Source organism: Suncus etruscus, chromosome 3, assembly GCF_024139225.1.
Source record: "Suncus etruscus isolate mSunEtr1 chromosome 3, mSunEtr1.pri.cur, whole genome shotgun sequence".
NCBI classification, from domain to species: domain Eukaryota; kingdom Metazoa; phylum Chordata; class Mammalia; order Eulipotyphla; family Soricidae; genus Suncus; species Suncus etruscus.
Window position 1 is genome coordinate 15,038,915 of NC_064850.1, and position 24,425 is coordinate 15,063,339.

Below are 24,425 nucleotides of genomic sequence, written 5' to 3' on the forward strand. Positions count from 1 at the left end.
AATGTCTATGAAAATTTAGGGAGGTATTAGACCATCATGAGTCTAAGCACAAAAAAACTCAGCAGGGGTCAGAGAAATAGGGGGCCAGAGAAATAGCAGAGTGGTAGGGCATTTGCCTTGCATGTGGCAGACCCAGGACAGGCCCAGGTTTGATTCCCAGCATCTCATATGGTCCCTCTAGCCTGCCAGGAGCGATTTCCGAGCTATGAGCCAGGAGTAACTCCTGAGTGCTGCCGGGTGTGGCCCAAAAGCTAAAATTTTGGCTTTTTGGCCACACAAACAAAAAACAACAAAAACAACCCCCCCCAAAAAAAAACCTCAGCAGATTTTGGTTTTCGGTTTATAGTTTGTGTTAACATAATTTTTAGTGAGTACTTTAGTTTTCGATTGGTTTTAAATATGTCATAGCAGGAGGCAAATGGGTTTAGTTTGGAATTCAGGAAATATATATTGATATACTGACAGCCTGACAGTAAGATTTTGGTTGCTCTTTGTGGTTTGTTTTCCAAATCTTTAGTTATGTGTCCAGACAAATTTAAATGTATTTTAGAAATCCTCAACACATAATTCTCCTTTACTTCATACCATGAACAGGTCATGTGATATTAAAAAAAAATCTGCTAGTAATTAAATGGCCTGGATGGCTTCAATGTGAAGACATTCTGACCCTGGGTTCCATCTATCCTGAGCTTAGTGAGGGATTCAGTGTCCCAGCATGCCTCCGATAGAGGAAGCAGCATTTTCCATATCCAGCAAGATAACAAGGAAGGGGGATGGAAGAGTCAGGAGATGGAGAAGATCCGAAGATCCTGGTACAGGGGTGGAAGGCAGTGGACTCCGGTGCAGGAATGTGCCATGCATGAAATCCTACCATTAACAGTATTCTAGGGGCCGGAAAGATAGCATGGAGGCAATGCGTTTGCCTTGCATGCAGAAGGACGGCAGTTTGAATCCCGGCATCCCATAGGGCCCCCCGAGCCTGCCAGGAGCGATATCTGAGCTTAGAGCCAGAGTAACACCTGACTGCTGCCGGGTGTGACCCCCCCCCCCCAAAAAAAAAAAACAGTATTCTAAACCATAGTGCCTAAAATTAAACTTATAAGAGAACTGACTACATTAATTAAATAAAGTAATGTGCTGTTGGCCTGCATTTATATATTTATCAAAATAACAGGTACCTTTAAATCACATGATAGTTTTGCTAATTCTTTTTTTTTTTTTTTTTTTGGTTTTTGGGCCACACCCGTTTGACGCTCAGGGGTTACTCCTGGCTATGTGCTCAGAAATCACCCCTGGCTTGGGAGGACCATATGGGACACCGGGGGATCGAACCGCGGTCCATCCGCTTGCAAGGCAGACACCTAACCTGTAGCGCCACCTTCCCGGCCCCAGTTTTGCTAATTCTTACTGACCAGCTTTATTCTTTGGTTACAGATTGGATCTGGTTCCTCTCGTCTGGGAACAGCTGCCACTATTAAAGGTAGATCATTTGAAAGTTGCTTTTGATTTCCATTTCATTGAGGGTTGTAGAAAAAGATAACTGAGTACAGTATACACACATGTAATGAAAATAATCACTTGGAATTACTTTATTAAAAGTATTTTTCTTTTAGTTTTTTGATTTTGGGTCAGCAGTGCTTAGTGCTCAGTGCTCAGGGATCTGTCCAGGCAGGTTTGGGGAAACATAGGATTGTGGGAATTGAATCTGAATGGGCCACTTGCAAGGCAAACACCCTGCCCTTGTATGATTGCTTCAGCTTCTAAAAGTATTTTTTTTCCCTAAAGATCACTTGACTTACATCATATTCTTTCATCATCCAAATTTCACACAAGTATTTCACCTGTTGTATAATATTGCTTGAATGCTAAGTTTGGATCTATAATAAACTTAGTTGAGGAAAAGTGCCTTAATGAGTTTCAGAAGGATCATAGAAAACTGTAATTTTTTTTGCGTAAACCTTGGGGTGCAAATAAATAAAATATTCCCTATACATTTCATTCTATAAATTACCACTATTCAATAAATCTGTGTCAGACAGATTTATAGTATTTTACCAAGTTTTTCAACTTTCTAAGTTTCTGAGGATGGAAAAGGAATTTTTTTTTTTTTTTTTTTGGTTTTTGGGCCACACCCGGTGATGCTCAGGGGTTACTCCTGGCTATGCGCTCAGAAGTTGCTCCTGGCTTGGGGGGACCATATGGGTCGCCGGGGGATCGAACCGCGGTTCGTCCAAGGCTAGCGCAGGTAAGGCAGGCACCTTACCTCTAGCGCCACCGCCCGGCCCCGGAAAAGGAATTTTTACTCTTTCAAACTATTATTATGTAAGTTGCATTTCTTTTTTAAAATTGTCTCATTATAAAGAATAGCCGTGGGGCCAGAGAGATAGCATGGAGGTAAGGCATTTGCCTTGCATGCAGGTCAGTGGTTCGCATCCCGACATCCCATATGGTACCCCAAGCCTGCCAGGAGCGATTTCTGAGTGTAGAGACAGGCGTAACCCCTGAGCACTGCCGGGTATGACCCAAAAACCAAAAAAAAAAGAATAGCCTCATTTGTAGTATTGTGACAAAAAATTATGTGGTCTAATAATTTATAATACTTTGTTTTGTTAAGAGCACCTTCTAAAACTGCTGCGGTTGGTAGATTTCTATTATATTCCTAGATGTTTGTCCTTGTTGTTCCATACTGTATGACCTTTCCTTAAATATAATGCCTTCATATATTTCTCTTTGTAGGGGATACAGACACTGCTAAGACTTCTGATGATATTAGTTTGAGTCTGGGCCAGAGTTCTAGTCTTTGTAAGGAAGGAAGTGAGGATCAAGGTAAGCATATATTTCATGACATTATATATTGTGACTAGTATAAGTTTGTGCTGCTCCTATGCCGCTCATATTTTGACAGAAGTCTCTAATTAATTTAGCTGTTGTTTATTTGTGAAGCCATGTATACTTCCTTCAAACCTGAAAGTGAGTCAGGCTGGGTGCAGTATTCTAGGCGAAGCATTTATTTTATTGAGTTTTGTCACTATATCCCACCACTGCCTTCTGTCCTTGAGTGTTTCTGTTGACAGGTCTGCTGTAAATCTCAAGGATGCTCCCTTGAATGTAATTTTCCTTTTTGATCTTGCTGCTTTCAGTATTCTTTTTTTTTTTTTTTTTTGGTTTTTGGGCCACACCCGGTAACGCTCAGGGGTTACTCCTGGCTATGTGCTCAGAAGTTGCTCCTGGCTTGGGGGACCATATGGGACACCGGGGGATCAAACCGCGGTCCGTCCAAGGCTAGAGCAGGCAAGGCAGGCACCTTACCTTTAGCGCCACCGCCCCCTGCTTTCAGTATTCTATCTCTATCTGTGGGTTTCATCATTGTGACTAGGATGTGTTTTGGGGCATTTTTTCTGAGGTCCCTTTTAGCTGGTACTCTTCGGGCATGCAGGATTTGGCCATATGTATTCTTTAGCTCTGGTAGTTTCTCTGTGATGATGTTCTTGACTGTTGATTCTTCCTGGAAATTTTCTTCTTGAGTCTCTGGGACTTCAATGACTTTTAAGTTGTTTCTGTTGAGCTTATCAAAGACTTTTATTTTCATCTGTTCATATTCTTTATTTTATTTATTTATTTGGTTTTTGGGTCCCACCTGGCTTCGCTCAGGGGTTACTCCTGGCTCTCCGCTCAAAAATCGCTCCTGGCAGGCTCAGGGGACCACATGGGACGCTGGGATTCGAGCTAATGATCTTCTGCATGAAAGGCAAACACCCCATCTCCATTTATCTCTAGTCCCCCTTTTTTATTTTTATTTTTATTTTTTTTCATATTCTTTGTGTAATTTTTCCATTGTCTGATCATTATCTTTAAGGCTTTTTTTTCCAATCTCTTCTGCTGTATGGAGTTGTTATGCTTCTCATCTTCCAACACACTAATTCTATCCTCAGCTGCTGTTACCCTGTGGGAGAGCTTATCCATTGAGTCTTTCAATTTGTTTACTGAGTTTTTCAGACCTGTTATTTGACCTGATATTTCAGTTCCGAGTTTTCTGATTTCTTTCTTTCTTTCTTTCTTTCTTTCTTTCTTTCTTTCTTTCTTTCTTTCTTTCTTTCTTTCTTTCTTTCTTTCTTTCTTTCTTTCTTTCTTTCTTTCTTTCTTTCTTTCTTTCTTTCTTTCTTTCTTTCTTTCTTTCTTTCTTTCTTTCTTTCTTTCTCTCCCCCTCGCTCCCTCTCTCCCTTTCTTTCTTTCTTTCCTTTCTTTCCTTTCTTTCCTTTATTTCTTTTTTTTTTTTTTTTTTTTTTTTTGTGGTTTTTGGGCCACACCTGGCAGTGCTCAGGGGTTACTCCTGGCTGTCTGCTCAGAAATAGCTCCTGGCAGGCACGGGGGACCATATGGGATACCGGAATTCGAACCAACCACCTTTGCTTGCAAGGCAAAGCTGTTGTGCTCTCTCTCCAGGCTCAGTTTTCTGATTTCTATCTTCATATTCTCTTGATTCTTACTAGTGTTCTGTTCTATACTTTCTTAGAGTTCTGTGAATATCCTCCATATTTCTTCTCTAAACTCCATATCTGAAAGACTAACTAGGTGGTTGGCCGTTGTTGGGTCATCAGAGTTGCCATCCTCATTCTCTATGCCTGATGTTGGTCTGCGTAGTTTCCCCATTGCCATGGTTGTATTGTGGGTTTTTTATGTGTTGTGGTGGTATTCATTGGCTAGGTGGAGTGTGCAGCCTGGAGGCAGAGCAGCTGCACTCCTCTGCTTCCATCCCTTGTGGAGGGAAGGCTCACCACAGAAGGAGTGAGCCCTGGGGCGATGAATGCCAGGGACAATCAAAGTTCCCAGGCTGGAGCCAGCATGAGGAAGCCTCAAAATGGCTGCCATGCTTAAGGCGCCAGCACAGTCAGTTTTATCCACAGTTTCCAAGCAAAAGAGACTCCGTCTCTAATTAATTTAGAATTTCTTTGTTTTTTGGGGCAAACACCCAAAAGCATTTTTTTTTTTATTTTTATTTTGACCAAAGTGGATTACAAATCTTTCACAGTAATTTTTTAGGTACATAGTGACATTGAGTCAGGGTCACTCTCACCACCAATGTTGTCCTCCCTCCACCCATGTTCCCAGCATGCATCCCACACCCCCCTCCTTTAACCTTCGGCTTTCTAGTATAAGTGGTCTCCTTTGTGTCTAGCATGTCTGATCATTATTTTTTATTTCTACTTAATGTTCATATGACTGTCTGGTCTTGGTACCCTCCATTATTTCTCCCTCAATTTGTGAGGCGAAATAAGATGGTTCAAATTATGTGGTTCTGTTTGAAGAAAAGAATAAAAAATAAATAAAATGGGGCAAAAATCAAACAAGCAAAAAATGGGAAGAGTTCTTCTAGAGGCTATAAATATCAGTTTAAGAGAAGAAAGGGAAAAGGGGAGAAACCTAACAACAATACTAAAAAAAATTAAAAAAAAAATCAAACATAAAACTCGAAAAGCACCACAGCAATAAAGATATCAACCACAGAATAACAAGAGTCCTGAAATAAAAAAATAAAACAAAGCACACACACATAAAAGAAAACCCATGGGAAAAAAAAAACAGGCAACAAACAATAGCATAACCAAAAAAATTTTTTTAATTTGTGCTTCTCTCTCCAAAAGCACTATTTTTTGACCCCAGTATTTCATTTCATTTCATTTTATTTATATTTGGTATTTGAGCTCTACCTGGCTGAGCTCAGGCATTACTCCTGGTAGAGCTTGGGACCATATGAGGTATTAGGTCAGTCGCTTGCAAGGCAAGAGTCCTACCCACTATACTATCACTCCAGCCCCAACTAATTTTTTTAAAGAAACTTTAAAATGTTTTCCGAGGGTAATCACAATGCATTGTTTTAGAATTTTACTAAATTAATAGTAATACAGTATTATAAGTATTTAGCTTTCTAGAATCCTGTTATTCATATTGTACCAAGTAAACTCAAGAGACAAATTTTAAGAGTAGAAGATAGAAGATAATCTGTTTTTCCTTTTGTTTTAAAGCATCTCGTGTAGCCAGGTGATAACCTGGTATGTAAATTGTTCTTTTCCATTCATTTGGTTTCTAGATACCAGCTGCTTTATATCTTGTCTAAGTATAGAAACAACAATTTCTCTTTTTCACAGAAAAATAACTTGCTATGGGTTTACTGAGAAAAGATATCTAAAACATGACATCTGTCTATAGTATAATTTAAATAGATATTTTGGTTTTGAGTGATTTAATTTTCCTGTTTCAACTCTTTCAATAAATGAATATTTTGGATTCACAGAGTTCTTTTTTTCTAAAAGAAGTCATATTTCTATGTTGGAATTTTAATTTTTTAGACCTAACAGTGTAGCTCTATTGTCCCCATTTTTAAATGGAGATATATCAGGTTGTATCTCATCAGTGAGCCTTATTTGGGTTTAGAAACCATCTCCCTGGGGCCGGTGAGGTGGTGTTAGAGGTAAGGTGTCTGCCTTGCAAGCGCTAGCCAAGGAAGGACCGTGGGATCATGGTTCGACCCCCCAGCGTCCCATATGGTCCCCCAAGCCAGGGGCAATTTCTGAGCGCTTAGCCAGGAGTAACCCCTGAGCATCAAACGGGTGTGGCCAAAAAACCAAAAAAAAAAAAAAGAAGAAGAAATTATCTCCCAGATTGTAACCTGTTGTTTTCATCAACTTGTGAGCATTGCTGTCAGATGTGAAGCTGCCAAATATTCATACTTAATTATAAAATTTGTTCATTAGGCTATAAACATGCTACCTTTTTCTGAAATATTATATTTTATTGTATATATTTTTTCATAATAAATTTCCAGTATATTTTTATAAGTTCAGTTTGCTACCAGTACTTTGAATTTTAAGTTTACCACTGTAACTCTGATTTTCCATTGTGTTTTTGGGCCACATCCACTATATTCAGAGCTTATTCCAGGTAACATTCTTGGTGGAAGTACCAGACCTTAAACCCAGGTTGGCAATATGCAAGGCAAGCGCCTTACCTGCTCTTCTATTTCTTTGGCCTCTGCTTTTTTTTGGGGGGAGGGAAGAACACCCGGTAGCACTCAGGAGTTACTCCTAGCTCTGCGCTCAGAAATCGCTCCTGGCAGGCTCGGGGGACCATATGGGATGCTGAGGATTGAACCTGGATCTGTCCTGCTTCAGCCATGTGCAGAGCAAATGCCCTGCTGCTATGCTATCACTCCAGGTCCTCCGTTTTTTAAAATTGTCATCATCATCTTCATCATCATTTATTTGCTTTTGTGGATTATTATTCCCAGACTATCTCCTCGCTTTTAAAAATGCCTTAAAATAAATCATATAATGTATATATCACTTTTTTATATATAAAAAACAAAGATGAATTTTTTTTATTTTCTTTTTTTTTTTTTTTTTTTTTTTGATTTTTGGGCCACACCCTGTGATGCTCAGGGGTTACTCCTGGCTATGCGCTCAGAAGTTGCTCCTGGCTTCTTGGGGGACCATATGGGACGCCGGGGGATCGAACCGTGGTCCGTCCTAGGCTAGCGCAGGCACCTTACCTCCAGTGCCACCGCCCGGCCCCCTTTTTTTTTTTTTTTTTTTTTATGTGTAGAAAATATAATAATTTTTTTTTTTTAATTTTTATTTTTAATTATGAGAACAAGGGTGCAAAGAAAGAGGACAAGGTAAAGTTACAGTGGAAGGACAATCACCCATAACATAATTCTCAGAAGTCCCCTTGCTGATATCTTAACTTTGAAATTTCAGCCAAAGAACATTAAGATAAATAAGACAGAATCCATGTACAATTACTTTGTTCCTCAAGTCCCCAGATTGTAACCCATTATAATATTTCTTAAAAGTACACAAGGCAATCTAAAGCCATAAAACTTACGTAACTCCTTAAACATTACAGGCATAGTATTTTCTTACATTTCCATATACATGCATATTAGCTTAAGTTAACCTCAAATTTTAAGTGAGTTCTTTTTAAGGATTAGAGTCAAAGGAGCACAGTAAAAATGGTGTTAGAGTGGCAATTGTTGTTTGCATAGGCCCACCAAAATATGAGGGACATGGAAAGAAATAACGTTGGCCTAAGTACAAAGAGACCAGACCCCTGAAGTTTCTTGGCACAAGACGAAGTCTAGGCTCCAGGCAAGCTAGATCGTCCAATCCAATACATTGTCTGTAGTGCCAACACACTTTTATTTTTCACAGTCTCTGTTGTTGGTATCATGTTTCTGTATTAAAGATCCTGGAATCTGCATATCTTACATTGAAGTCAGGATGTGGAGCATCCTCTCCTTTCACCTCACAATCAAAGGGCAATGCAGGGAGCCCTGTCCTGTAAGCAGGTCGTTGTTGTTGTTAAGTCTGCTCAGTGTTAAGGGAAGTCTCTTTTGAGCAGGTCGAGGTCTGAGCAGTGTAGGTCTTCCGTGGTAGAGGATTGCTTCCAGGTGATGTTATAGACCAGCCTGGATGTTTCGTGGATGGCTTTCCTGGTTCAGGGGAGAATGGAATATGCCCTTTCTTCTGAGGTCTGTGCCAGGTCTTTATGTCAATGTTCAGGGTGTAAGGTCCCTTTGCACTACAAGATTTGTGTGTTCCAATCTCTATTAGATAGGATCTTATTTGTATTTATACTATTTTCCCATTTTAATGTGCCTATGCAAATAAGAAGCAATGCCACATGGTGTTATTGGCGCATATGGGGGCCATAAGAACAATTACAATGATTCCCAAGACATGGCTCAATCATAGCATTAAACTGGGGGACTCTTCCACCAAAACTCCTTGTTAAACAGCTCAAAAAGAGAAGATAAAAAGTGGTTAGAATCATCACTGTATAAGACAACATTTAGTAAGAATTATAGCTGTCAGAGAAAAAACACAAAATATTCTAAAGAAATACGTGTCCATTTTATGTATCTTGAAACAGTTTGGGGTTGTCACACACAATGCACAGCTTTGGACTGTGATTAGGATTGTACACTACTGAAGTTAAAAAGACTAAACTAGGTTAGTGATGTTTGAGAGGGGGTTAGAGAGTTAAGGAGTAAAAAAGAGCTTTGTAGGGGTGTGGGAAAGGGGAGAATACAAAATAAACATTCTGTATACGGAAAACATAACATAAGAATAAGGAATATTCTGATTACATGAAGTACATGAAGTACGCGCGGGGGCGTGTGGAGTGTTCTGAGCCCAGCCAAGCCTCTGTAGTTCTTGGATGCCTAGGGAGGAATTTCTCACCCCCTCCCCCCAGGGCCCGATTAACCAGGCGTGGCCCTGAAGACCCGCCTGGTGTGGGGGGAATCTTGTTCCCCTGGACTAAGTGGTCAGCCCAGGGGTCCGATGGCTAGCTGTCCTGCCCAGAGCCCCCAACATACCAGGCAAACACACCAAGAAATCCTGGCATTCGGAGTGTTCTGGGCCCAGCCAAGCCTCTGTAGGTTTTGGATGCCTAGGAAGGAATTTCTCACCCCCTCCTCCCAGGGCCGGATTAACCAGGCGTGGCCCTGAAGACCCGCCTGGTGTGGGGGAAATCATGCTCGCCTGGACAAAGTGGTCAGCCCAGGGGTCCTATGGCTAGCTGTCCTGCCCAGAGCCCCCAACATACCAGTCAAAAGCCCACGAAATCCTGGCATGTGGAGTGTTCTGAGCCCAGCCAAGCCTCTGTAGTTCTTGGATGCCTAGGGAGGAATTTCTCACCCCCTCCCCCCAGGGCCCGATTAACCAGGCGTGGCCCTGAAGACCCGCCTGGTGTGGGGGGAATCTTGTTCCCCTGGACTAAGTGGTCAGCCCAGGGGTCCGATGGCTAGCTGTCCTGCCCAGAGCCCCCAACATACCAGGCAAACACACCAAGAAATCCTGGCATTCGGAGTGTCTTTTATTTTCTTTTATTTATTGTTTTGAGACTTAAAGTATCCCTTTTTGTCGTGTCATCATTAGACTATCTCAAAAAGTTAGAACTGCTCTTAGAGGGATAATGCATTTTCATTTAGGGGACTCTATTTTACTATGAAAAAGGACTATTCTATTAAATCTTATGAAAAGAATGTTCTAGCCTGGCAAATTGGAATCTTGAATTACACTTACATATTTAGATCTCTAGTGACATAAATAATGATGTTTGCCACTCACTAAGCCACATATTGTTTTCTGGGTTAGGGGGTCAGTCAACTCTTTCTATATATAACTTGAGGGCTATATAAGCCATTTGCTATGTTTTACAGCTACTCTAATTGGCAGTTGTAGAGTAAAGTGAGTAGAACCAATACAAGTAAAACTTTATTTAAAAAATAGTGCAAATTTGGCTCCATAAGCTTTCTTTTACCATTCCTGGATGGGATCTTTTCTCAGCACTCATAGAGACTTCTCAATTTTTCTTTTCTTTTTTTTTTTTTTTTTGGTTTTTGGGCCACACCCGGTAACGCTCAGGGGTTACTCCGGGCTATGTGCTCAGAAGTTGCTCCTGGCTTGGGGGACCATATGGGACGCTGGGGGATCGAACTGTGGTCCGTCCAAGGCTAGCACAGGCAAGGCAGGCACCTTACCTCTTGCGCCACCGCCCGGCCCTGACTTCTCAATTTTTCACTATAGACTTTTGAAGGTAATACTATTATTACTCTACAGATAACCATTTCACGGCTTATAGAGGAGTCACAGGAAACTGTTGCAAAATCACATAAGAACTTGATTTAATTAAAACCCCTATAATTGAAATCTAGTTCTGACTCGTGACTTTAACCAGGAAGTTGTTACTTTCATCATGCAGTACTTACTGAGTTTTTTTTTTTATGTGAGTGAATTAGGGACCACCCATACAATAGTGCTCTCAATAAACTATCTCTCTAGTCTAGGTATGAAGTAAGTTTGGGTCAGGATCATGAATGATGTTTATTCAAGGACAAAGTTATCTAACAGTATCTTTTTTAAAGTATAATACATAGTATAGCTATAGCTTTTATTTTCATTTTTGTCACATATTTTCTTATATTTTTCAACCAAGTAGTATTGAATATTCATCGTATGCTTCCTTCCTATTGTTCTAAATCAAGGATCCTTTTTTAAACAGGGACCAGTTCACTGTCCTTCAGATTATTGGAAGGCCCGACTATAGTTTTAAACAACTATGAACAAATTCCTATGCACATCACACATGTCTTATTTTGAAGAGAAAAAATAAAACAGAACAAATACAGTATTTAAAATGAAGAACAAGTGAAGTTGAATCAACAAACTTAACAGTATTTCAGTGGGAACTCTACGTCTGCTTTTGGCGGGCTGTAGTTTGAGTACCCCTGCCCGAGACTGAGAGGAGTCAAGAGACATACAGAAGGAGGGGAGTCAAAGAGTGTGGTGCATATCCCACATATGTGCACTGCAGGCCTGGGACAAATCAGCTGCTAAACAGCAGAGGTGGCAAAAACACCCAATGGGCTGGATAAATGTCCTCGGTGGCTCACATGTGGCCTGTAGTTTTTGGCCCCTGTTCTAAATGAACAATGTGTAAACAGTTTAAAAATTTCTCTGTTAAGGAGAGATTATATATCAATATATATATATATATACATACACATATCAATGATATATATCATAATATATCAATGAAGTATCAATCATAGCAATCATAGTATTAATCAAGTATAGAGGACTAGAGGATAGGGAATGATAGAGGCTGGGTATAGTATAATTTTAACAGAATGTTCAAGGGAAATCTTCACTGAGAAAGACATAGAGGTGAAGGGACAAGCTGTCATGATATTGAAGGGCAGGCAAAGGGAAACTCCCTCCATACAACTCATACAACTGTCCTAACTGTTGAGCATACCCAACAGTCTAAAGTAGAAACATGCCTGTTGGTTTTGCAAAAATACTAAGTAGTATTTCTTTTTATTTTTTGGTTTTTGAGTCACACCCGGTAGCGCTCAGGGAACCATATGGGATGCTGGGATTTGAACCACCAACCTTCTGCATGCAAGGCAAACACCTTACCTCCATGCTATCTCTCCGGCCCCAAAAGAAACCCTTTTTATTTTTTTTTTTTTTTTTGGGTTTTGGGCCACACCCAGCGATGCTCAGGGGTTACTCCTGGCTGTTTGCTCAGAAATAGCTCCTGGCAGGCGCGGGGGACCATATGGGACACCAGGATTCGAACCAACCACCTTTGGTCCTGGATCAGCTGCTTGCAAGGCAAACACCACTGTGCTATACGTCCGGGCCCTCATGAGCAGTATTTGAGCAGGCATTTCTATCCTAAATATCTCTAGTTCTTGTCATTAAAAAATGTTTTGTCGGGGCTGGAGCAGTGACGCAAGCAGTAGGGAATTTGCCTTGCACGCGCTAACCGAGGATGGATCACAGTTCGATTCCCCGGTGTCCCATATGGTCTCCCAAGCCAGGAGTGATTTCTGAGTGCATAGCCAGGAATAACCCCTGAGTGTCAGTAGATATGCCTCAAAAAACAAAACAAACAAACAAAATGTTTTGTTAGATGAAAAGCATTATCAAACTGTTGCATTTTGGTTTTGGTTTTTGTGCCACATGTGGTGGTACTCTGGGCTTACACCCGGCTCTGTGCTTAAGAATCTTGCCTGGCAGGCTCAGGGGACCATATGGGATACTGGGAATCAGACCTGGTTCAGGTATGTGTAAGTGCCTGTCTGCTGTGCTTGCTTTCTTGCCCCTATTATAAGATCTTACATCCTACATTGCTTAGGCATTGCTCAGTCTTTCTATTTTTTTTAGGTTTTTGTTGATTCTTAAAATAATCATGCTACTTTTTCAAAAAGATCATTTTATGATCACTGTCAATAATTGTGCCAAACACAATGTGTAGCATTGTATGTAATTAATTTCATTATTCCACAATCCTCCTCATTGAGGTTGATGTCAGTGTATGGATGAGGAGGATGTGGTGGGTTGGAAAGCAAAGTTTTTCATTTAGTAAGTTAGAAACAGCACTCACATAGAAATTCAGATCCATTTGAAATATAAAATTCTTTGTTGCTTCTTATTTTATTGCTGATAGTTCATAGAACCTCTTCTCAGGCGAATTGAGACTTAGTTCATTCCATCATTTTGAATGCTTTCTTTGTGAAACAGAAACCAGCTCTTTGGACTCACTGGCCAACTGTTATTCAGTGAACTACTTGAGAAATCGTTTCACTCAATTTACTGTGCACTCTGAATTCTTTCCATTGTTAAAAAGCAAAAAAGCAGATTTTAAATTTGTGTTAACATTTTCAAATATGTGTTTCAAACAGATTTGGCAACTGACCGGAAGCTCTTCCGTTTGGTCTCCAATGATTCCTTCATCTCCATTCAGCCTTCCTTGTCCTCCTGCGGACAGGACTTACCAAGGGACATTAGCGACAAAGTAAGCCTGCCAAATCATAGCCACCACCACCACGTTGATCAGTCTCTGTCCAGTGCCTGTGACACAGAAGTGGCTTCCCTGGTCCCTTTACATTCACACTCTTACAGGAAAGATCACAGGCCACGAGGTGTGCCACGGACTTCTAGCTCAGTGGTTGCTTTTCCAGACACTTCCCTGAATGACTTCCCTTTGTATCATCAGCGACGCGGGCTAGACCCAGTTAGTGAGTTAGAATCTTCCAAGCCTCATTCTGGATCCAAAGAATCGTTGGTGGAAAACTGTCGTTTATCTGGGGAATTTCAGCCCACAGGAGAGCCCAAAACCAGCCATTTCCAGCCACCTCCCAAAAGTGGCAAGAGCCGAGCGTTGAAGGCAGACAAAAGCTTGGACAGCTTGAGGAGTCTAAGCACCCGGAGTAGCGGGTCCACAGAGAGCTACTGCAGTGGGACCGACCGTGACACTCACAGTACTGTCAGCAGCTATAAGAGTGAACAGACCAGCTCAACCCACATCGAGAGCATCTTGTCGGAGCACGAGGAGTCGCAGGAGGCAGGAAAGAAAAGTGGTCGGAAGAAGGAGTGTTGTACTGACCCGGACGACAAGAGTAGCTGCTCCAGTGACAAAAGGACTAGTAGTGAGAAGACCACCTTGGAAGTCAGTACCAACAGCGGGGTTCAAGAGGCCAAGGAGTCTAATACTTCGGACGAGATGCCCAATCAGAGGAGTCTCAGCACCTCTGCCTCCGAGGAAGCCAATAAGAACCCCCATGCCAATGAATTCACTTGCCAGACAGAGAGGCCAGAGGGGCCAGCGGGGGAACACGAAGGGGAGCAGTCCGAGCAGCCTGCTGTCCCGGTGGATCCGAAAGTTGGCAAAGACAAAGGCGGAAAGGAAGGGGACGTTCGCCCCAAATCGTCCAGCTTAATCCACCGGACGGCCTCTGCCCATAAGTCAGGCAGGAGACGGACAGGGAAAAAGCGGGCTAGCAGCTTTGACTCTAGCCGGCACAGGGACTACGTTTCCTTTCGAGGGGTTTCTGGCACCAAGCCCCATAGTGCGATCTTCTGTCACGACGAAGACTCCAGTGACCAAAGCGACTTGAGCCGAGCATCCAGCGTGCAGTCCGCTCACCAGCTCAGCAGTGACAGCTCATCTAGCACCACTTCCCATCTGTGTCAGTCTCCCGAAGGCAGGTACAGCACTTTAAAGACCAAACGTGCCTCTAAAGACAGGGGCGCTGACCCCGAACGCTCCCAGAAAGGTCATCTGGGCCCCGAGGGAGCGGGCAAAAAGCGGATGACGAGGCGGACTTCCAGTACAAACAGTGCCAAGACCCGGGCACGAGTGTTGAGCCTGGACAGCGGCACCGTTGCCTGCTTGAATGACTCCAACAGGTTGATGGCTCCTGAAAGTATCAAACCCTTAACCACTTCCAAATCCGATCTTGAGGCCAAAGAAGGAGAGGTGCTAGATGAGCTGTCTTTATTGGGACGGGCTTCCCAGTTAGAGACCGTCACTCGATCTAGGAGTAGCTTGCCAACCCAAGTTGCATTTCCAGAAGGTTCTGAAGAGCAAGATGCAGTCAGTGGAGGTAAGCAGATTACAGGAAGAAGATTTCCCCAGAATCACTGCGATTTCTGGCACTATTGGTTAGAGTAGCAACAGTCAAAATGTGCTGTGTTAATATTGTCTCTGTCCTCTATGCTGGTTTCAGAAGGAAAAAAAAACCTTTCAGGGAGGTGATGATTATCTTAGAGAAGATTTTGGTATGAGCACCAAGAAAATGTGTTTATATGATTTTTAAATTGCATTATATAATTTTGGCTTTGTAAGCCAGTTTCCACTGGTAACATTTTAACTGGAATAATAAGAATTAGTCCATTTTGGGTCTTTGTACAACAGTGGTAACAACAGAATGTAGGGCACCAAACCATTTTTAGTTTTTTCTTAACAGTATGTGCTACATAACTTTTTTCAGAATTAGATCATTCAACCTGTTTTATAATATTTTTCCCCAGATACTGCATTGACTCTGTTTACTTGGAAAACATGAAACACTTTTTTATTTTGAATGTCTCTGGTTTTATTACTTGTTAACTCAGATCTCAGCCTTTAGAATTGTTTCCCTGTAGCTCCATACTTTCCTTAAGTTTATTAAATTTAAGTTTGTAGTTTATATTGGTATTTGGCATCAAAGTTATATTAAAATGATGGTTTTGTCATAACAATATTGTATCATGGTGAAAGTAATTGTACATTTGTTTCAGGTTTTAGGGAAATTGTATAAGATTTACTAATTGATTTTATAATACCAGCATATTTTATCAATTTTTTAATTTCAGAAGTGTTTTTTGCTATTTCCTCCTGCCCAAGAATATCTCTTTATTCTGTTTATATATAATAGAATCTGATTCTTGACAGTGCTCAGGGGTTACTCCTGGCTCTATACTCAGAAATCACTCCTGGCAGGCTTGGGGGTTCATTTGGGATGCTGGGATTTGAACCACCATCCTTCTGCATGCAAGGCAAACACTCTACCTCCATGCTATTTCTCCCGTCCCGCCTTTTTATTTCTTTCTAGTCTATCCATTTCCCTTCATTTAGGCTTTGTATTTAGTTTGTTTTTTTTTTTTGCTCTGGCCCCCCCAAAATCATTTTTTTAAAATAATTTTATTGTGACCATGCATTTAATTTTGTACTGAATTATTTGTTACTGTAGTAATGTTAAGTGCCTTACTAAAAAGTTTGATTTCTGAAATTTATGAAACATTTTCTTTCAAAAACCTCTAACTTTTACCTAGAAAACATAAAAGCCTATGCAATAAACATTTTCATTTATTTAACAAAGATTAATTTCTAATGAGACTTATAAAAGCATCATCTTTAGTACTTAAGTGAAGAAAATAATCAATCCTATCTTTTAAGAACCAAGTATATATAAAGTGATTATAACCATTAGGTAATGGTATAAGAATTGAATTCTTTCTTTTTTTTTTTTGGGTCACACCTGGCACCACCGTTCAGGGGTTACTCCTGGCTCTACCCTCTGAAATTGCTCCTAGCAGGCTCAAGGGACCATATGGAATGCCGGGATTCGAACCACCGTCCCTGTGCATGCAAGACAAACATCCTACCTCCATGCTATCTCTCCGGCCCGAATTCTTTCTTTTCAGTTGTTATCATGCTGTTCTATATAAAAGGTCTCAGGCTGGAGAGAAAGTACAGTGGGTGAGGCTCTTGCCTTGCATTCAGGCAACTCGAGTTCAATCCCTAACATCCTATAAGAGCCCCAGAACACCACTAGTTGTAACTCCTGAGTGCAGAACCAGGAGAACTTCTGAGTATGGCCAGGTGTGGTCCAAGAAGCCGTATACACAAAATAAAAAAATCTCAGATGCTTTTAGTGATCTTTTTTACATGCATGTCGGATATGATTAGCACATGCAATAAATGATTTGGTTTTAAAATATAGATTAAATATAGGGGAGTGAAGAGTAGTTCAACAGATTGGGCACTTGTCTTATACATGACCGACCAGGTTCTATCCTAGCATCTCATCTGATACCCTGAGCACTCCAGGAATAATTCCCGAATGCAGAACCAGGAATTACCCATGAAGACCCTGAGTGTGGTACCAAAACCAAAAATATATAAATAAATAAGTACATTTTTTGTTTTGGGGCTATACCTGGTGGTGCTCAGGAGTTCCTCTGACTCATGGGATGCTCCTGGCTATGCTTGTGGATCATGTAACAACAGGGATGAATTGGGCCTCCTGCTTGCAAAGCATGTGTGTGCTTAACCTGTTGAGCTCTCTATCTTGCCCTTCTGATGTAGTTCAGTTTTTCAATATGTCTTTATCATACATTTTAAGAGTGATAAAATACTATTTTAATATTGCTGAAATGTAAAATACTGAAATTATAGTTATAAAACCAATATAAATTTTGTTTTCATATTAAAATGTAATTTTTCTTTTCAGAGGGAATGGGGGATTTTTTTTTCTTTTTAGGAAATGTTGTATAGAGTCTTACTTGCTTCTAATTGCAGATTTGACCTTTGATCTTTTTCCCTGAGATTCCAGCTTTTGTTGTCTTTTGTTTGTTCTTACAAAGAATAACACATTACTGACTATTAATAAATAAAGTACTAACTTCTTTCTGCACTTTGGTGGGATAAATGTTGTAATGATCTGTGGTCTTCTCCCACAGAACTTGTAAACAGAAGCTTGTTAATAAGCTATCCTCCCTCATTCTAGTGACTGTTTTTATTTGAGTTTTTAGAAGCTAGTATAAACTAGAAAAAAAAAGTACTAGAAAAAAAATAAGAACAAAACCAAACTGCTTAACTGGGTTGAGGATTTATATTTCATTAATTTTCATCACATTTTATTAGTTGATTGTACTTAAGAGTATAGGGGACCTGGGGAGATGTTTCTACTTTCATTATTTAAAAATGAGGCCAGAGAGATAGTACAATTGGTAGGGTTCTTTCTTGCATGTGGCCTACCTGGATTCTACCTCTGGCACACCACATGGGGTTCCCCAAATCTGAATAAGAATGAATGATTCCTGGGGCCGGGCGTAAGGTGCCTGCCTTGCCTGTGCTAGCCTTGGACGGACCGCAGTTCGATTTCCCAGCGTCCCATATGGTCCCCAAAATCTCAAATACTTATTTGAGAAAGATTTGTTCATATAATCACTTCGTCTGGTTAGGAAATTTAAGAGAAAACATTAATTTTTACCAAGTATCATGTAGTCTTAACGTTGGTCAAGGAGAGGACCAAGCGATAGTACGAGCAGGGCATGCCTTGCACATGGCCAACCTGGGTTTGATTCCAGCATTCCATATGGTCTCCTGAGCCCTCTAAGAGTGAGTGATCCCAAAATATAGAATCAGGACTAAGTCCTAAGCACTGGTGAGTGTGACCAATAAAAACCAAAACAAAACAACAAAGACTCAAACAACATCAACAAAGCTCCACACCCCCCAAAAAAGCAAAGCAAGCAAACAAACCCCTCCCCCATAAGAAAACAAAACATTGGCCAAGGAAACAGAGGACACTGCTTGATAACATACATATGCCTGTACATTAACCAGATGTTTCCCCCTAAGGATTTGGTGGCGTTGCTGAATTCTCTGCAAATTAAAAAATTTTTTAAAGCTGAGTAGTGTTGGTATTAAAGAAGGGTAGAATTTAGGAAATGTATTTTGAAGCACTGTCATTGGAGATTATTCAATATACTGATTAGCATGATGGAGTCAGTCATGCACTCTTGTTAGTACATGGGCTTACTGTAATGGCAATTCTTAGAATCACATTTTCTAAGCCTTTGTAAAGTACATACAATATACCTTGGGTTGGTTCTGAGGATTGAAGGCGTTAGATATAAGATGCTTAGTACTATTTGTAGTAATGCTTACTAGTGCTGCAATTTATTTATACAAGCCATTTTTAATGCTGCTCAAGTGTATTTTGTCCTTAAGATACAAGAAAATGAATGAACATTGAAATACCTTTAGAGACCGCCTAATTGTTTCATTTTGAAAACCAATTTAGTAAAAATACTTCAATTCCTTATTTCTCATATAATACCAACAATCAGAACAATATCTTTTAACGTAGTTAATAAAGGGATATAGTTCATGAAGAGATATAGTTAATTTGCCTAATAATGTCAAGTAATATGGGTATCAATCTTATTAAAGGCATTTTTTAACTGTTAAGTCACTTATAAGTGATTGCTTCCATAGTAACTTGAATCATTAGTCTAGTACTTAGGTTAAAAATAGATTTAATAAATATTCACTTGCCTAAGCAAGACAGATACTTTAGATTCAGACTAAGGTATTTTCTGTTGTTGACCTATTTTGCATGTTAACTTTTTTCTTCTGTAATTATAAAGTCTATCTTTAAGAATTTAAGATTGTTGTTTTTCAAATGAAAAAATACACGTGTATATAATACATACTATATATGTGACTTTAAAAATCTTGTTTTGTAGCATGACAGATTTTAAGAAATGATTTTCTTTTGGGTTGCTTAACTGTATTTACTATGTGACTCAGCAGATTATTAAGACTAACCAGACTGGAAATGTTGATATTTGCTCTATTCTTCTTTGTACTTGTTTTTTTATTTTTTACCGAATTTCTTAACCTTTGTTGTTCTAGCTGAGAAAATTGTTTCAAATGTAATGCTTGGGTTGCTATGCTGTAATCATGAAATAAGATTCTAGTATAATATTTTGTGTTGGAAATAATGACAATCTTTGGCTAAGGGGATATTAGTTTATTCAAAAGCATCCAGATTTATCCATAAATAAGAAGGGTTTGTGCCCTGACATGTAAATTGAAGATTATTTTGAACCCAAATATTATTGTAAGCATCAGGGAAAAAAAAGAGACCATCAAATAGACAAGAACATGTGAACTAAATATCTTTGTGTTTTCTAAATAGAGGGACTCTTGAGTTCTAATAAAGTTAATTTCTAATTTCTCTCTCTTTTTTTTGGGGGGGGGTTTGGTTCACACCTGGCAGCACTCAGGGGTCACTCCTGGCTCCACACTCAGAAATTGCCCCTGGCAGGCTCAGGGACCATATGGTATGCCGAACCACCGACCTTCTGCACAAAAGGCAAATGCCTTACCTCCATGCTATCTCTCCGGCCCCAATTTCTAATTTTCTGAGTCCAAGTGGCAACTCAGAAGAAGCACACTCAAAAATAGGAGGGAAACCTCTAGAGGTTGAGGTAATAGCAACAGAAGATAAGCACTGCTAACACCAAAGGAGAACTTGGATTGGAATAACTGTCCAATAAAGCAAAAACAAAATGGAGGGATTTTTGTTAAGGGCAGGGGAAAACAAGCATTTTCATTTTGTTCAAGAACAATATAGTACTGTAATTAGTGCCTAGTTAGAGTATAATGCAGTCATGAATGTATAATGCAGCTGACTCAGTTTCATTAGGAAGAATTATAGTCAGTCTATACTAAGAAGAAAGCTAGAACGTTATGAAAACACAAAGGTTCCTTAAATGTAGTTAATAGCCTTGTGCTAAGAAAAGAGTTGTTTGGGGCTGGAGAAGATAAGCACAGCAGGTAAGACAGTTGCCTTACAGATCCTTGGTTCTGCATATGGTGCCCCCGAATATTGCCGTGAGTTCCTGAGTGCAGAGCCAGGAATAAATCCTGAGCTCAGCCAGATGTGGCCCCAAAACAAAAGAACAGAGATACTTTAACTGATGAGATAAATTAAGAGTTGGTGTTTAGAATTTCAAAACCAGCTCTTATTCTTTGTAGTAGTAGGAACTGACTTCATAGTATTTCTCTTTTTGACAAAGGTGAAATTCTTTTTTTTTTTTTTCTCTTTTTTTTGGTTTTTGGGCCACACCCAGCGGTGTTACTCCTGGCTCTCTGCTCAGAAATAGCTCCTGGCAGGCCCGGGGGACCATATGGGACACCAGGATTTGAACCAATCAGTTTAGGTCCTGGATGGGCTGCTTGCAAGGCAAACGCCGCTGTGCTATCTCTCCGGGTGCAAAGGTGAAATTCTTAATGAGAAATCAGTTGCATTTTAATATCACATCTGACTAGTAAATAAATATACTGTCAACCTCAGGTTAGAGGTGTAAAGTGCATTTTAAATTGTAGTTGTATTATAATGCTGTTTCTGCTTTTTAATCTCTTTTTTTTTTTTTTTTTTTGGTAAGGATGTTTTACTTTTTAGATACATTAGTTCAGATCTGTATTCTTCACTAATGACCATGATTAGGTGTCTCTTGAAACATATGCAAAATTGTTTTGAGTCAGTTTTCTAAGACAGTTCCATTCCCAAAGGATTAAAAAAGATTAGGAGCCTTTTACGAGAGTAAATAATCCTTAACTATCTATTTCTTTAAGCAGCTATTGGCATGAGTTATGACTCTAGACTCTAGAGTGTCATTTAATTTCTTGAAATGGTTTTTTCAACTATATTTGACTACCAAGAATTGTGGAAAATATCAGTAAGAATTTGAAAATTCTTTTAAAATCTGGTCACAGTTAATGTTGTGTGCTCTTGTTTGTTGGTTTACTTGCCCATAAAGTAGACGAATCCTTTAAAATGTTTTCATGGAAACATGCATTTCCCATAATTGGTTTTAATTCAGAATGATGGCTTGAAAGTTGAACAGTAGACTCATTGTTTTGTTTTGTTTCTGTATTAGACTTGAATCGTTCTATGCTGATGTTAGTGTCATTTTTGGCTGATAGAATATAAGAAAAGGAAAATTTGTTTTTATAAAATGGATTTCATCTCTAGACTAAAATATTGTGGTTAAATTTTTCTTGCAGAATCATTTAAATGTTCGTTTCTTCATATAGTGACTCTTAAAAGAAAATTGCTTTTACCTTGGAGAATATATATCTCAGAATGTTTGCATATTTTAATTTTCTGAAGATGTATGTATATTTGAATTTTTGGCTTCATTCATTAAAGTCTAATTTTCTTTATATTTGTGGTCGGAGGCTGGAGGCTTGGGGCCACATCCAGTGCTGCTCAAGGGCTATTTCTAACTCTGTGCTCAGGAATCAAGCTTTGCTTTGCTTGAGACCATGCTAGGAATTGAACCAGGGTTGAGAGCATGCAAGACAAGCACCATAACTCCTGTACTATCTCTCCAACCCTAAAGTCTAATTTTCTAACATCATTTGCTTCTAACCTGCTTGAGGTACCAAGATAAAAATGTTTTCATAAGGGGCTGGATTGAATGCACAGTGGGCGGGCATTTGCCTTGCACGCGGCTGACCCAGGACAGACCTGGGTTTGATCCCCAGCATCCCATATGATCCCCCAAGCCTACCAGGGGTGACTTCTGAGTTCAGAGCCAGGAATAACCCCCTGAACACTGTTGGGTGTGGCCCAAAATAAAACAAAAAAATTTTTCATAGTCACCATAAATTTACTAATTTTTCCCTATAATAAACAACTTCTGTAGAATATAACCTTAAGTAGTTATGTGTTTGACATTGTTCCAAGTATTCAGATTTCATCTTTATCTGTACATATTCATAACTTTCTAATTTTTTTTTTTTTGGGCCACTCCTGGCTGTCTGCTCAGAAATAGCTCCTGGCAGGCACGGGGGACCATATGGGACACTGGGATTCGAACCAACCACCTTTGGTCCTGGATTGGCTGCTTGCAAGGCAAACACCGCTGTGCTATCTCTCCGGGCCCAACTTTCTAATTTTTTAAGATAAAATGTGGACAGTGTTCATTCCTCCATCAAATTTTTCTCTTGTATGTCTCTTTACCTTGTTTTTATTCTTTTTTATTTTTATTCTTAAAGTTGAACATAGTGATAGTCTGTTGTTTCAATACACCCATAATAAAATTAGTTATACCAAAATAATCAAATTTATCTTAACTGAAGTAAGTGGGAAGAAATCCTGAGATGTGGGAGACAATGTATCATGAATTTTGTCTTCTTTGTGCTCATTAGGAATAGGTAAGACCATAGCCACGTAAAATAGAAAACTTAGGGACTGTGGCTTCAGGAGTGGAGCATGGCCTATTTTATGAACTACCCTGAATTTGACTCCAGGTACCAGGCAGTGGTGACTCCCACTTATCCCACAATGCATCTGGGTGTTAACTCTCTTCTGGGGACAGGTCCTGGTGGCCTCAGGCCCTGAGCACTATACCAACTAACTAGCACCTCAAAGAATGACCTCCCAATACTTCAAAAGCTTAGGGCTAGAATGATATTACAGAGAGTAGGGTACTTGCACTGCATGCAGTTGACCTGGGTTCATCCACCAGCATCTCATGGTCGTCTGAGTACCTCCTATAGTAATTCCTGAGCTCAGAATCAGGAGTAATCCCTGATCATCTCTGCATATGGCCCCAAAATAAAAGAAAACAAGCTTAGGATATTTGTGTTTTGTATATGAATTGCCCTTAGGCCCTCAGATTAAATAAATGTTCAAACTTAATTGAATGACCTTGACACTAAAAATAGTTAATTATGTGAAATTCTCTTTTAAACTTACTATCATTATAAACTTAACAAAGAAATTAATATAAAGTCAACTCCTGTAAATAAAAAGTTTTAAAATTCACAATTTTAATATGTCCTTGGAAATATATTAATGTTTTTAATTATTTAAGCATGATTTTCTCTCCTTTACATGTAAAATTTGTTTGTTCTTAATGTGCTAAATTTTCATAAATTTGTACTTCAGCTATGAATATTCTAGCTAATTTTATTTTTTCCCCATGAGATACTGAATTTTTTTGTTCGTATGTCTGTTTTGGGCCACACCCGATGACACTTGGCTTACTCCTGGTTATACGCTTAGAAATAGCTCCTGGCTTGGGGGACCATATGGGACACTGGGGGATTGGGGGATCAAACCATGGTTCATCCTAGGCTAGCGCCAGCAAGGCAGACACTTTACTGCTCTGTGCCACCGCTTTGGCCCTGAGATACTGACTTTTAAGTAGTATCGAATGTCAGTTTCTAAACCAAGTTAAAGTATAATTTTTCCTTCTGTTTGATTCTCTACAAAATTTACAAATTCACTTCTATAATAAACTCTGAATCTTTTGTAATAGAAAAACGTAGAAAAATATTTTGACTATAGTCAAGTATGACTTTAATTTATGAAATACAACAAACTATTTTAAGCTTGAAAGACATTTCTCTGGGGCTTCTTAAATAATAAAATGGGTAGGGTGCTTACTTTTTACGTGACTGACCCAGTTTCCACCCCAGATACTTCATATCAGCAGTCCCCCTCCCCACCAAGAGTGATCACTAGGTACAAAGGCAGGAATAAGTCCTGAGCTTTACTAGATTTGGCCCTAAAGCTACAAACAAATAAAAAAGGAGATGAGTTTCTTTCTTTGGTTCTGATATAATAGAACTGATTTCTCTGGAACTCAAGGCAAATAGAAACGTTCTGTGTATGTAGTACATTTACTGGAATGGTGGAGTTTTATTTTATTTTTTGTTTTTTGGGACTACACCCAGCAGTGCTCAGTGGTTACTCCTGGCTCTGCACTTAGAAATCG

The 24,425-nt window shown here is 39.6% G+C and overlaps 1 protein-coding gene across 1 annotated transcript in view; it reads left to right on the forward strand.

Moving 5' to 3' along the window:
* The window catches only part of PCNX1 (pecanex 1), a 171,527-nt gene that overhangs the window by 62,435 nt on the left and 84,667 nt on the right, over positions 1-24,425 (forward strand). The window contains exons 4-6 of the mRNA XM_049770285.1: positions 1,435-1,480; positions 2,737-2,826; positions 13,256-14,959. Coding sequence (XP_049626242.1) covers positions 1,435-1,480; positions 2,737-2,826; positions 13,256-14,959 — 1,840 coding nt within the window. The remainder of the gene's footprint in view (positions 1-1,434; positions 1,481-2,736; positions 2,827-13,255; positions 14,960-24,425) is intronic.